The sequence below is a fragment of the Leguminivora glycinivorella genome, chromosome 15, assembly GCF_023078275.1.
Source record: "Leguminivora glycinivorella isolate SPB_JAAS2020 chromosome 15, LegGlyc_1.1, whole genome shotgun sequence".
NCBI lineage: Eukaryota > Metazoa > Arthropoda > Insecta > Lepidoptera > Tortricidae > Leguminivora > Leguminivora glycinivorella.
The window spans coordinates 16,034,924-16,050,690 of NC_062985.1; the positions used below are offsets into that span (position 1 = coordinate 16,034,924).

General features: G+C 36.8%; 1 protein-coding gene across 1 annotated transcript in view; it reads left to right on the plus strand.

Moving 5' to 3' along the window:
- The window catches only part of LOC125233842, a 278,250-nt gene that overhangs the window by 250,046 nt on the left and 12,437 nt on the right, over positions 1-15,767 (plus strand). The window contains exon 3 of the mRNA XM_048139980.1: positions 20-115. Within this exon, the coding sequence (XP_047995937.1) occupies positions 20-115 (96 nt within the window). The remainder of the gene's footprint in view (positions 1-19; positions 116-15,767) is intronic.

Sequence of the window (15,767 nt, forward strand, 5' to 3'; positions counted from 1 at the left end):
AAAGGCGGTATTGTTGCAGGCAGCCCTTTGCGCTGACTACAGCGTGCCAGCCGACTGCATAGCTGCCGGCCCCGCGCCCCGGCCTAGCTCCTTCCATGAAATATCTGCACCTAAAGTAAGTACACATAAGTTGGAGGAGGAGGAGTGGAATTCCTTGCCCGCGGCTATATTTCCGAGCTCATATAACCCGGCAACCTTCAAATCAAGAGTGAACAGGCATCTTCTGGGCGAGCTCACTCCATCGTAGGCCACGTCTTTGCCTTTGGCTAGTCTGTGGTCAAGAGTAAGCCTATTTATAATAATAAAAAGAAAAGTAAATTGAAACGAAAAAGACGGACGACGAGAATCCTGCACCAACTGTAAGTTTGATCCAAGGGTTGACTTGTAGAGAATGCCTTAAGGCATTAAGGCTGCCATTTGTACAATTGTACACGTGCTAAGCGATTTACCATCCTGAGCCTCATTCATAGGAAAAATGTTTTCACTATATGGGCCCATAGGGAGACACTAGCAGCATCTACCGTAAGAGTGCTTCACTTTTTGAAGCTGATTTTTGAATGATGAATCTCATCCTCATTATTCTTTAGTTCCAGTCTTACTTAAAACAGTTTTTTAACTTTAAAAATTCGAAGCTCGTAAACAAAATCTTAACAAAAGCACCGAGTTGTGTTCTTGAAGTGTTTAAAGCAACTGAGATGTTAAGTTTTGACACTTTTAACACATTCGGTGCAACGCATAGGAATACAATTTCTTTATTTTATGCTACGCTCCTAGCACTAAATGCATTACAAATTACAAATCTGAGCAAATAGAGTGATTGACTAAAATTATTGGTTTTTAATAGGGTATTTCCCTGTATCAGTATATTATTAGTCTAGATTATTACTTAAATTGGAAGTTTTCGATATAAATATACGCAATAAATTCCTTATCTTATACCTACCATAATTTTGTTTACGCACAGAGCACGTGGTGCACGCTATTTGTGAATGGCGATATCAAAAACCAAACCAATCTATGTAAAAGCTTAATAAAAAATGGAAGATTATTTTTTTTACGTGTATACTATTATTAATGTAAGTATGCAAAATAACTCTAAATAAATATTATATTTGGAAAATTTACTCGTCGAGTTGTTTATAAAATATAATTACAAATATCAATACGATATCAAATTAATTCTAATGTAAGTTACTTTACTTATAAGTCGTCATCATCATTCTCTTGCCCTTATCCCAGTCACTTGGGGTCGGCGCAGCATGTCTTTCTCTTCCATACATCTCTGTCACTTCACTTATAAGTATCATTATAATATCGGTTGTTCTAGAACAAATGATTCACTTTGTGACATTGAATTCATACTATTAAATGTGCGATAATTTGCCAATGTAGATAATGATAATGGCATAGATAATAAAAAGCTTCTAATATTATTCATCTGATTAGATAGGCACTACATGTTTGATTATATCATAATATAAATTATAACTATGACACCTGTGAACGCTTTCTAATTTTTTTTACACGGTATCATAAAAATTACCGGCACACTTTAGCCCTAACAAGATAACAGAAGATTCTTGAAGCTAACAACGCTGATAACGCAAATAAACGCAACATAAATACCATTACTTAATCACTTGATTCATAACACTCATTATGAAGGTAAACATTGTACTTAAGGCTGAGTCAGAGGACTTAATAAGGATGGGGGCTTCCATGTGCGTCGCGTCACGCGGACAACTGACCGAGTTCGTTGCTCAGATACGATCATAAGTTGAATGACTCAGTGAGTCACTGGTTTCGCGCGTTCTTCAAAAGGTCATCTGTTTTCTACTGCAGTTATACCTACTATTATATTTAGGTATGCTCAGGGGCGGCTCACTCCGCGATTCTATTGCCGCGCTACAAGTACATGCCGGCGGCCTAATCAGGGGTGGCGCGCTGTCTCGCGGAATGAACGTTCGCACTTTCTATTGTTACTTTACGTCGCGAGGTTTTTGCAAGCGATGTCCGCGTGTGGAATGCTAATAATATTTAGTTAAATAGACATATTGAATAAAATAAATACCATAGGACATTCTTACACAGATCTACTACTGATTAAGTCCCACGGAAAAGTTCAATAAGGCTTATGATGTTGGAACTTGAACAAAAATATATAAATACAGTATATATACCTAGAAAGTACCCAAGAATATAATAATATAACATTTTATGTGAGTATTAATTCGTTTGAATCCATTGGTAACCCTATCACCGGACGCCGCGCACGTGCGGCTCGTTTCTTTGTAAGAATTTTGTATGTATTTAAAAAGGCGGCATTTTGTGAACATCAAAGCAATGGGCCTTCTGTACTTGTACTATTATATATTCCGTGGTATGCTCGCAAGATGAGCTGGGGAAGATTCCAACTTACAAATTGTTTATTTTCATCTTATTTTGATATTAATATACGGTTTTAACTGGGACCAAAACCAAAAACATGAAATAATATTACCTATAGCTGTACCTATGATAAAATTGCGTGTTATACAGCTATTCATTTATATGTATTTTTATGGTATGCTCAAAAGTAAAAGTTTTTCGGTAGGTATCGGTATGTGTTTAGTATATGATAGACATATACTTACCTATACATTTGACTTGCAAAGTAGTTAAGGGTTGAAATAATAAAAAGCGAATCTGACATAATCGTATTAGTGTGAACGAGATGTGTTGCCATATCCAAAATCTCGATCAAATGTATAGTTTGAGTGGCGCTTCATACGTTTTAAAAGTTACCATTTACCAGCTTTGTGTCAAAGCCATTATTCATACATGTCACGTCACAAAAGTATATCCGCCGCACCCTGCGTCATGCTCTTGTAAACCTGCAAAAAAAGTTTAAGATATTGAGATTTCTGACTAGCAATCAAATGACAATCGTCGACGCTAAACGCCGACAGAAATGCAGTCTGGCTCTGTCGCGCCAATTCGCAAGAGCGATAGAGATAGATAGCTACGAAACAAATATTATCGTGAGCGTTTCTTCATTTGGCTACGTACCCTGCAAAAAAACTTAAGATACAGAGATTTCTCTATACCCGAGGCAGTGGGTGTTATGCCCGCGGGCAAAGTTTAAATACCTTCTTTGAAAGTAACAAGCGATTTCAAAAACTTTCAAAGTGAGAATAAGCTAGACACTGGAGTGCAATTAATTTATTATATAATCGTGTTAAGTACGATTTTAAGTTAATTATTCTCTCTATACACATTATAAATATCCTCTGGAATTCCTATGCGGTATTTACATATACATGAATCTGTCTCATCTCGCAAACTTTTAAAGTGAGAATAAACTTGACACTTGAATGCAATTAATTGATTATCTTGTTGAATTGTGTTAAGTAGGATTTGAAGTGAATTATTTTCTCTGCAAATATTCTAAATATTAATGTCCCCTAAATTCGTATGCCATAGTTACAGAAAACTGCCTCATCTCTTCTCAATGTAGGAAATACTCAAGTTTTGGATGTCGGATGTTCGTCGAATATCGTTATTTTATTACCTCTATAATTATTACTTAAAAAATTTCGTCCCCACTGCGCTTTCGAAACATGTCAGCTCGCGTCACCAAAATTTCAAAATACGAACCTGCCGTATGTATGACCAATGTACACATGTATATTCAAATCGAGTGGTTAGCCAGATCTCACTCTCCAACGAGATTGATAGAACAAGTACAAAGCGAAAGTGTACTTTTAAATGTAATAATACTTTCACTCTCTATGCTGTCAAACTAATGAAACTAACTAGTTGCAGAGTAAGCTACAAGTAACAGAACTCTGTTTAAGAAGGTATTAATATTATTGAAGTAAATATCTGTTCATGGATTTTGAAACTCGCGTTATCTCTTATAATAAAATTAAACCCATCTAAACACTATTGTTCTAACTCTCTAATGAATATGAAAAGAAAGTCACAGACTACAAATACAATAGAATTCTTTATATCTCAATACAAAACTCTTTATTGACACCTCACATAGCTTACAAGTAATGCACAGGAAACAAAACATTTCTATTCTACTAACAAAATATTTGCATCTAGTTGAGCTGTATCACATTGATTATAAATTATAAATCATCATGTTAATCACCGGCTTAGAACAATTGATTGAGGTGGGTATGTATGAGATCCCTGAATGACTCAGGGTGAATAAAAATGAGTCAACTGGTAACTACCGACCCTTATTAGTTAATCACTCGTCATTCTAGTTAGAATACACGTCAGAGCAAAAAAAGAATAGCTCTCTTATTCATAATAAATTAATAATTTTTAAAGTTTTATTAATAATTTTGTTTCTCTTTTTCCTAAACTATAACAAAACGAGATATTCGTGCAAAATATTCGAGAGCATTTATCGGTAACTTGTGCAATACAAATCACCAGGGGCTTCGTGTATTAGATTACTAATGTGTTTTCCTTAATATGGAATATTGAGCACATACCTAAATTCATCGGTGTAAATACAATTTATAGTAGCTTTACATAAAAAAGGTAAAAGACTTTTGGCTCAATTGGAACTTTAAGGCACCAGTAGGGCAAGCACATGCTTGGAGCGACAATATGCCCGCTAGATAGACTACCCGTCCCACTTTATTAATACAGTAAGACAAGGGTAATCGTTATCATGTGCTTACCCTACTGGATATTAAGACAGTGCCAAAAGTGGTGTATTTGTCTGTAATTGATTTCATGTTTCAGGCCTATAAAAAAATCACGTATCTTAAATTTTGGATTGGGCCGTTTATTTGTCCTGAAGTGTAAGCATACCTATTGGGGGTGTGTCATTGCCTACCTTATGCGTAGGCTCATAGTGCAATGAGTGGTAATGACAAGTCAGTGCGTAGTTAAATATTACTATTGACTAAGCGTTGGCAGTGTCATAACAATTAAGAAAACAAGTCATTGTTTCGGGTAGACTAGATGTCTGTAGAGTTATGTAGCTAGTATCAGAAGGTGATATGTGCCAACTTAAAGGCCCATTTAGTAGCTCGCATACGAGCATTATTACATTGCGGCATTTGATGGCTCTATGGAACCTCAACATCCCGTAATGTAACTAAAATCGCATGCGAGTTTGCACACCGTCTAAATCAGGCCTAATTAGCTAAGTTCATTCAGTTCTTCATGCCGAATCTAAACTTCTGAAGATTTTGAAAGTCTTTAATCACTAAGACTGACTCATCCTAAAAAAACCGACTAAGAGCGTATCAGGCCACGCTCCGAGTAGGGTTCCGTAGTTTCCCGTAATTTTTTGAAAAACTGTTCAACCTATCAAGTTCAAAATAATTTGCCTACGGAACCCTAAAAAAGACGATCGAAGATAATTAGCATCCTGATTACCGTTGCCACTTTAGGGGATAAAAGTGTCCCCATTTGTGTCATTTACAATCAAAAGGGTACTTACTGTCGGTTATTAAGGCGCTATTTTCCATAAAAAAATCAACTCTAAATCAATCTTACCGACAACCGACAATGTAGTTGGTTAAAATCATATCAGCTTGAAACTAAAATGAAAAACGTTAAATTTTTGTCGAATTATTCTGTGAGAAAACCATTCATTCAAACAATCTGAATTGTACAATTAAATTAAATCAATACAAATCTGGTACTCAAGGAAGCGGTCCGTCGAAAATGAGCTACGAGCGGCTGGCGCGAGCTTGTGAAGGCCCTTTGCACCTCTGGGGTGCCTTAGGACTACAACAACAACAACAAATCTGGTAGGTCATACACGTTACTAGAACTAAAATATTCCTCCCTGGATCGTACTGGCTCAAAAGTCCCCATTACTCCCGCTGCATTACCCCGCTGGACGGCAATGGAGACCTCTTGGACCAGATATGACCCAGAACGAGGATCGCACCCCCTCTCCCGCAAACGACGCCCTAACTCTTTGAAACGTTAAATTCGTCTCCGACCAAAGTATTTATAGATAGATTAGATACCTAATTATAAAATGTTACATTTTCTAGGTCGTCTAAATGTCTAAAAAGGATGTAGCCCATCCTTAAAGTGTAAATATAGATTCACGACCGAGCAATGCCCGTACATGACCCGTGTGTCACGCGAGCGGTGCGAGAAAGTCAGTGACATCACCATTGAAGTGGGCTTTAGTTTTTTGGGGTCGCTTATCACTACAGCAGTGGGCAAAAGCCGAAGGAGTTTTAGAGGAGGGCCAGACTTACACAAAAAAAATTTGAGTACAGTGCTGGTCATATTTAATACTATTTTGAAGGACCAGTGGAGAGACGGATAAAATCCTTTCGTGGGCCGAACCTGAAGCAGGGGCGTTCAGTCAACCAACTGGAACCCTAGACCATTCTACAACCATGTCAAAATGACAAGTAGTAAGAGAAATCTTACAATCTAATTTATAATGTCACTATGACATAGTTCTACAGTGGCCTAGGGTTCCAAGCAGTTGACTGTACCTTGCTTACCACTGCATTAGAATATGCCCCGAGCTTTGCATGGTATCAGGTCTATTTTTTTTATTTTATTCTTATTGTTTAATTTAATTTTAATATAATTTTGACGATTCGAAAGAGGTTGTAAAATCCTATTTGAATAATAGTTATTTGTTATACAAGGGGGCAAAGTTGTATTTTAACGCCGAGTGTGGAATTGAAAAACGAGCAAGTGAAAGGATTCTATAGTCGAACCACGAGCGAAGCGAGTGGTTCGAGAATAGAATCCTGAACTTGCGAGTTTTTTAACACACGAGAAGTAAAATACATTTGCACCCGAGTGTAACACAAAACTTTTCCCCTCACTATAGCGAGGAAACTACAACGCAAAAAATGCGTTTATCATTGCTTCCAGTAGTTCGACAGGTGGTAAATCATCTTTATTACTAGATTCACCTACTTTTATCAACTTTAAAGCAGTTAATTTAACTTTATTCAAGGTCAAATTACTTTACCCACTAGTGGATAAAATGCGTTTTTACCCGCTGGTATTAAAGGACAAAACACGTGTTTCCAAGCTAGTGAGGGGAAAACGATTTTTTTACTTTTACTTTACTTTAAATATGAAATGAGAGGCAAATGAGCAAACGGATAGCCTGGTGGTAAGCGTTTAGCGCGGCCCATGAACATCTGCAAGTCCTGCAATACCAGACGAGTTAGCGGTGGCAAACTTGAAGGTCTTCTTGAATTTACGTTACACACAAATTCGCCACGAAATGTCAAATTTCTTTGCAATAAAATTTTGAATTTTACTAGCACCAGACACAACTGTGCCTAGTTATAATACCTAATTGTAAAGTCGTAATGAAAGTGTTACTTCGTTTAGCGGCAGCTATTTAGTTCGTGCCTTTTTAGTAAAATTTGTTTAGCAGTTTACTTTTAATTGAAACTTATAGAAAATATTTTCATTTTGTAGCCATACATCACAAAATTTTAATTATTAGATTTAATCATGGATTGAATAAGTCGCCCACAGCATTGATAAGTAATTAATTTACCGCGCCTTTCCGAACAATATCTCATACGTGTGACTCATCACTCTCATAACATAAGAGTGATAAGTTGTAAACAACCGCCTAGTTAACTTAGGTACACGTACGGCCTTGGCTCATACTGTCATTGGCTGTTCGGTACCGCGACTCTTCTTTGCTTTCGTTACTCAATTCAATTCAATTCAATTCAAAACCTTTAATGTCATAAACAACACATGTCAAAAATACAAAAATAATAATACAATAAATAAGGAATTAAAATAATCTTAAACAACTTAGTCAAAAAATAATGATAAATTTAAATACTAACCATAATTATATATATAAAAAAAAAACACAAGAAATTAAAACAAAATATCAAAGGAAAAAAACACACATTCATCATTTTAAATTAAACTTACTATAGAATTCACGGACCGTAAAAAAATGCCTTGTCAATTAAGAAGTCCTTCAGCTTTTTAACAAACAACTCATAAGAACGATACTTTCTACGATATTTAATAAAGATATTAGGAACCGCGAACCCAGCCCGCGTATTATGCTTCCAATAATTTGATCATTTATCTATGTGGATAAAGTATCCGTCACGCTTTGGCAAGTATGTCAGTGTGAGAGTGACAGAGGGTTACTAATGTATTACCGAAAGTTATTTGCCAGATTTTCACATCCCAAACAATGTATCCCAAAAATTTAAAAGGCAACTCATCATTTCCCAACTTATCGTGTGACATATACATATTTGCCAAAATAATGATATCCAAATAAATATTTAGACATTTCCTTACTTTGGCAATGTTCATTTTACCAAACTTCAATTAATCAAAATGATTAATTGCCAACCAATATTATCCCAACAGAAAAAAAGCCAAATCTAACATTTGGTAAAACATTTCTTGGGCATTTTTTATTTTAACAAACCTTGTTTACTCAAACCGAGTAGTTGACAAAAATATAAATAAACCACATTTACTTTGACATTTTTTTATATAACCAAATCTTAACGTATTCGAAATAAACCTACTTTTTTAGTAACATTTTGTGTGGGGGTCGCAGTTCTAACCTAACCTAAACCTACTTTCTTAGCAACATTTTGTGTGGGGGTCGCAGTTTTAACCTAACCTAAACCTACTTTCTTAGCAACAGTTTTGTGTGAGGGTCGCAGTTCTAACCTAACCTAAACCTACTTTCTTCGCTACAGTTTTGTGTAGGGGTCGCAGTTCTAACCTAACCTAAACCTACTTTTTTAAGCAAAATTTTGTGTGGGGGTCGCAGTTCTAACCTAACCTAAACCTACTTTATTTAGCAACAGTTTTGTGTGGGGGTCGCAGTTCGAACCTAACCTAAACCTATATTCTTAGCAAAGTTTTGCGTGGGGGTCGCAGTTCTAACCTAACCTAAACCTACTTTCTTAGCAACAGTTTTGTGTGGGGGTCGCAGTTCGAACCTAACCTAAACCTACATTCTTAGCAAAGTTTTGCGTGGGGGTCGCAGTTCTAACCTAACCTAAACCTACTTTCTTAGCAACATTTTGTGTGGGGGTCGCAGTTCTAACCTAACCTAAACCTACTTTCTTCGCTACAGTTTTGTGTAGGGTTTGCAGTTCTAACCTAACCTAAACCTACTGTTTTAGCAACATTTTGTGTGGGGGTCGCAGTTCTTCCCTAACCTAAACCTACTTTATTTAGCAACAGTTTTGTGTGGGGGTCGCAGTTCGAACCTAACCTAAACCTACATTCTTAGCAAAGTTTTGCGTGGGGGTCGCAGTTCTAACCTAACCTAAACCTACTTTCTTCGCAACAGTTTTGTGTGGGGGTCGCAGTTCTAACCTAACCTAAACCTACTTTCTTAGCAACAGTTTTGTGTGGGGGTCGCAGTTCCAACCTAACATAAACCTACTTTCTTAGCAAAGTTTTGTATGGGGGTCGCAGTTCCAACCTAACCTAAACCTACTTTTTTAGCAACATTTTGTGTGGGGGTCCCAGTTCCAACCTAACCTAAACCTACTTTTAGGTTTTTGGGCTATGTTTAGGTTTTTAAAGATTATTTGACTCGTCATAATTATGGTATTTTCGTCAAAAGTGTTTGTGGGAAGCAAACGTGTAAGTAGTTGTTAAAATCTGTTTGGGAAATGAAATTCGGTAAATGAAAACAATCATGTTAAAACACTTGTCAAAAACTGGTTTTGCATAGTGTGTTTTTAAGGAAAAATTTTTTTACTAAACAAATTATTTGACTAAATAATTTTGTCCAGTAATTAATTTGACGAAAGTAAAGTTGAGCAAACTTTTCTAGTCCAAGTGAAACATTTGCGAAATTAACAGTTGGGGTTATAAAAGTTGCATTACAACAGTTTGGGAAATTATCATTTGACGGATTTTAACGTTGTCAAATGTTATTATGGGAAAGATTGAGTTGACAAACGTGTAGTTGGCAAAATTCGTTTGGGAAATGAAATTCGACAAAAAAATCTTCGGTAAATTAAAAGGATCCCAGTGACAGATGGTCTTATCCACGTGGATAAGTGATAAAATTGGAAGCACAATACGTCGGCTAGTCTTTTTTTGAGGTATATCGTTATTTTCTACTACCTATTACTTTACCGCGCCTATTATGAATCGTATCCCAAAAGTTTGACTCATTCATCAGTATGATAAGTCGTAAAAAACTGTCTAGTTAACATACAAGTATGGTGGTCAAAGAATTTGCTGTCACTATCGATTATGTACTTATTTACGTTAAATACCGCGATTAGTCTTCTTAACTTTTGTTAAATTCTAAGTTATTTCTTAGAACGGTACCGCGATCGCAATTTTTTCGCTTCTTGGTGCTAGTTTTGTAAGTTATTTTTCCCCTCACTAGCTCGGAAACACGTGTTTTGTCCTTTAATACCAGCGGGTAAAAACGCATTTTATCCACTAGTGGGTAAAGTAATTTGACCTTGAATAAAGTCAAATTAACTGCTTTAAAATTGATAAAAGTAGGTGAATCTATAGTAATAAAGATGACTTACCACCTGTGGAACTACTGGAAGCAGTGCTAAACGCATTTTTTGCGTTGTAGTTTTCTCGCTGTAGTGAGGGGAAAAGTTTTGTGTTACACTCGGGTGCAAATGTATTTTACTTCTCGTGTGTTAAGAAACTCGCAAGTTCAGGATTCTATTCTCGAACCACTCGCTTCGCTCGTGGTTCAACTATAGAAACCTTTCACTTGCTCGTTTTTCAATTCTACTCTCGGCGTTAAAATACAACTTTGCCCCCTTGTATAACAAATAACTATTGTAATATTTTACTTCGTCTAAGTACCTATATCAAATTGTATTCCACATGTGACTCATCAATGTTAGAGGTATAAGTCGTAAACTGATATCAAGTGACGTAAAGTAAAAGTACATTGGTAGTTACTTTTGCTTTGACTAGACAGGGTAGTAGATGCCACTTTCAATCTTAAGTCATTGTCAAATTTGTCAATAAATGTGACAGAAGGCCGTCATCTGTCAGGTAGCACTGGTAGCTTTTACTTTACAGTCATACACGTATGGTAGCCATGGCAACAGTGTCACTTCCGAGGATGTACTGCGATTGCGTTTCTTATCGTTATTTATTTTCTAAGTCCAACTTATTCGCGAGTATATTGATTTGCTGGTATTTATAGATTCACTGGTATTTGCCAAATACTTCCAGTGCTCAAATAGGCGTGTAAAATATGCGTCGCAGTGCGAACGATTTCAATGCTCAGCCGGACTAGCCGAAGTGACAATCGTTGACGCTACCTGGCGATCGAAATGCAGTCTGGCTCTGTCGCACCACTACAGAAGAGTGATAGGGAGAGTGCTACGAAGCGTAAGCGATTGTGATTGTGGCTATGGTACCTGGGTGTCGGAATTGTTCAGGCTCAACGACTCTGAATTGGGAGGGTTTGGCCTTTATGGTGTCGTAATTGTTTGGCGTAAGTTAGCAGCGAATGGACTTTTTTTAATGGCATAGGTACCTACTTGCACTTTTTTTTAAAGTATTTTGCCGCTTCCATGTATGATTCTAAAATTTCTGAGATATATACATTTTCTCGGGTTAGACGCGTGTAGGTAACTTTATTTGACGTCTTCACCTAAGTACCTACATGAAAAATAAACATACATAGACGTACCTTAGAATAATCGATTGATAGGTATGGCATTTATCATCTATTGCCTGAAATAATTCATTATGGTTATATGATTTACATAGGCAACCAAGTTTTCAATAGAATCAAGACTCCTATACTCCACCTAAACGCATTTTTATAGGTAATTAACAGTGACAGACGTGATTTTTCTTAAATATGTACGATGTTGCAGACTACGTAGCTCAGGTAGTTAAAATTCATTACGAATGACGCACAACATTTAAGTTTATTTCTCACGCTTGCAACCCTGTTTAGCGTCCAAAATGTTTGCTGCCCAAAAGGCCGGTCGTCACTTTTTTGCTTCCGCTTTATACTGTAACCGACCCCTGGGTCCCGGCTTTATTCCCATTTATGCAAGTCGAACACTCGCCTAACCAGCTGGCATAGCGCAGGATTCGATTGGCGCGACACACAGCCATTTTTGTCTGCTTACTTCTTGTCCCGGGAACCCGGAAATACCTACTCTTATATACACTAGAGAAACAAGTTCATCTATTTGTATGGCGGCCGAGCGTGTCAGATTTTGTACTGAAGTTGTTACCTACTTGCCTGTGTGATTTGAAATATGTCTCAGGCCCTAGAGTGTTCATAATTTTTTTTTTGTTGCTATTAAATATCACGTAACGAGGCATTTTTAATGTTTTTGTTGACTTCAACTTACAAAAATTGACGTCCGAAAGCTGCAAGCGCGAGCTGCGATTGAAGACGGACAACTCAGTAGATTTTACTGAGTTCATTTGACACGCTAAGTAGATACGTTTGCTTGATCTATGGTATATATGACATCTGTACTTATATCTACTTTTTTGTGTTATTCTAATTTGCTCTGATATCATTAGGAAAGCTAAAGGATTTAATTCGAATACCGTGCTTTCCCGTAGGTATATTGGCACGAGACACACAATGACTGAATGACATTTCTCCGATGGTTCTGCTGTTGGGGTACGCTTGAATTATCCTTAGTGAGTATTTGTGAAAGAGACTACCCTTTCTTCTATAATAGAGTTAGAAAAGGACGGGTAGTCTACCTCGCGGATGAGATTCTATGCTTGCTCCGCAGCTGGTCTAGCACAAGAATGGCGTGACAGTTGCAGTCTTTCGCCCGCGTTTACCTGTCTTTTTCTAACTATGTTAATAGATACCCATACTAAGTAAGATAGGTACTTAAGAACCTTCGTAAAATGATGACGTCTTCTAATTCTATCAAACAGAAATGACGTAAGTATGTGTAATCAATTTAAACTAACGGTTATTAATGGTTTGATAGATTTGAAAATACTTTATGAACAAAGTAATTAAGATTGATTGCACAATATTACTTAAAAGTTAAAATGTAAATGTGGAATGTCTTAACCCTTAAATGCATAGTGATGTATTGACAGCATTTCAAAATTCAAATTTGAATAAGGCCTGATTTAGACGGCGTGCGAACTCGCATGCGATTTTAGTTACGTTGCGGGCTGTTGAGGTTACATATTATTTTGCACATCCATCAAATACCGCAATGTAATAAAACTCGTATGCGAGTTCTCGTACAGTCTAAATGGGCCCTAAATCTTTATCAAGATCATGCATTTAACCCATGCATGCATGACGACGAAGATTTATTCAAATTTGAATTTTGACATGCAGCTGTCATTAGAGTCAAAAATAGATGATGCATATACATCACTATGAATTTAAGGCCGTTTTCACATTATCCGATCCGATATCGGATGTCGGAAGGATTTCAATAGAAAAAATCCAAGATGGCGCCTGTAATGTATGATATATCGGTCCGACATCCGATATCGGATCGGATAATGTGAAAACGCACTAAGGGTTAAGGGTTAAGTTAAGTCAATCATAACGTACAACAGAATCATTTCAAGATAGGTGCAATATAGTAGGGTGGTTGAAGTCTTGGTGGCTCAGTTGGCAGAGCGCTGGAGTATCGATCCAGAGGCCGTGAGTTCAAGTCTCACCCAAGGCAGACATTTTCCACTTTTAAATTTATTCTAAGCCTAACGGCATCGATTGCAGACGTTTCTGCTAATCAGAAGTTAAATTTAGTAGGAGTAACTTTTTAAATACGAAGCATTCATATCCAATTTGTGCTACTTTTTCTCGAGCTGTTGAGATGCAATTGTAAATTTGAAATAGTAAAGAAGTACTTAAAGATAAAGAAGATACACTAGACTTCTACCTAAGTATATTATTTTGTGTTATTGGCTTTGTCTGTTATATAAGGCCCAAATAATTATGAAACAAACAGAGACAATTGAACATGGCACTTTTATTTGTTTTTTTATCATGCATGAAAAATGGAAAAATTCACACCTCTAGCAGGACTCGAGCCTGCGACCAGCGGATTTGCCAGGCCGTCGCTATGACCACAGTGACTTAATTTAAAGATGTGGTACTTTCACATTGTTCGACTTCACAAATACGGCGGTTTCAGAACAACACCCCTGACGCGCTTAAAACGTCAAAAACAGAACACCTGCTACATAAAATGAGTCATTATTTTCACGTGAGCGTCACAGCCCATATGTGACCCAGAGTGATAGGGAACGCCTATGACTCACCGATAGGACAATTACCATAGTGATAATGTGAAAATAAGCCTCTGTACATAAATATACACACCTGTTTCCCCATTACGCTAAGCAACTTAGTTCAACACACTTCATCAAGTTTTCTAGAATATTTCTGACCGTCAGAAAATTCAAAAGATATGATCAATGATAGTGTAGAAGTATTATGTTTATACTTGTTGCCGACTGATGTTATAGTACGTTAACTCTCTATTACACTGAGTCTCCATAAGGATGAAAGAGATAGCAATATGACTTAAGTCGTTAGTTAGTATTGCGGCGAGTATCTGCCGGCTTGAAACTTAACGCCAAAGATACCTATAATATCACATTTATTTCATACCGTCGTTTCTACGAACGAATTCAGATTTCAGAGTATTTTCTGGTCTCGTATAATTATATATCGTCACTACTTTTAAAATATCTCGTATCTCACGCTGTTCCTCAAAGTTAAAACGCAGTAAGTCTATATGCATTCCATACATACTTACTACAATTTTCTTTTCATTGACAGACGAAGATACAAGTTTTTTTAAAAGTAGTGACGATATGAAAGATAAAATGTGTTTGAGCAAGAAACTTATTAGCGATGCCATTTTTTCAGAGTCAAAAGTTTTTTGGTCATTCATTAGTAAACCAAACTTAATCAAACTATATTATTAGATATTTCTGTAAGTAGTCACTAGCCAACGCGCGTCATATTTAAACTTTAAACTATGTACAGTAGTTAAATCGCCTTAATCATATGCACACCCGATTACATACTAATTGCGTTAGTCATCGCGGAGGAAACTTGAATGTAAACAAGTCATTTGGCAGTCATAAACACCTGATTAGCCACTCGGTAATTAAAAGAGTACTGCACCGCGCTTATCGAAGCACAGATTATGTCTCATTACCAGCATTGTGACTCAGTAAACTAATTTGACACGATTAGCAGTGGTTGAAAAAACGCCCGTCATTTCGAAATCATAACCATAATTTAGCATACCGACCGGTCTAGCTCAGTCGGTAGTGACCCTGCCTGCTAAGCCGCGGTCCTGGGTTCGAATCCCGGTAAGGGCATTTATTTGTGTGATGAGCACAGATATTTGTTCCTGAGTCATGGATGTTTTCTATGTATATAAGTATGTATTTATCTATTTAAGTATGTAAATCGTCGCTTAGCACCCGTAGTACAAGATTTGCTTAGTTTGGGGCTAAATTGATCTGTGTAAGGTGTCCCCAATATTTTTTTTTATTATACATTTGGGACTGGGAATTGTTTGAGAATTGTTTTGGACAAGGTAAATACGACAGTCTATGTTGGAACAGGGTATTTTTTTCTAAATGACGGGCGTATTAACCCTTGCAGATTAACTAGGCCAATTTCTAGATTATTCTATCCTCATACACCCCTTAAGTAAACTAATGCCGTAACTGGTTTGTAAGGATGATAGAAAGAGCAACATAAAAAATATGACTGCCATAAAACTGTCCCTGTATAAAAGTACTAATACTCCGAATACTCGATCATCTCATCC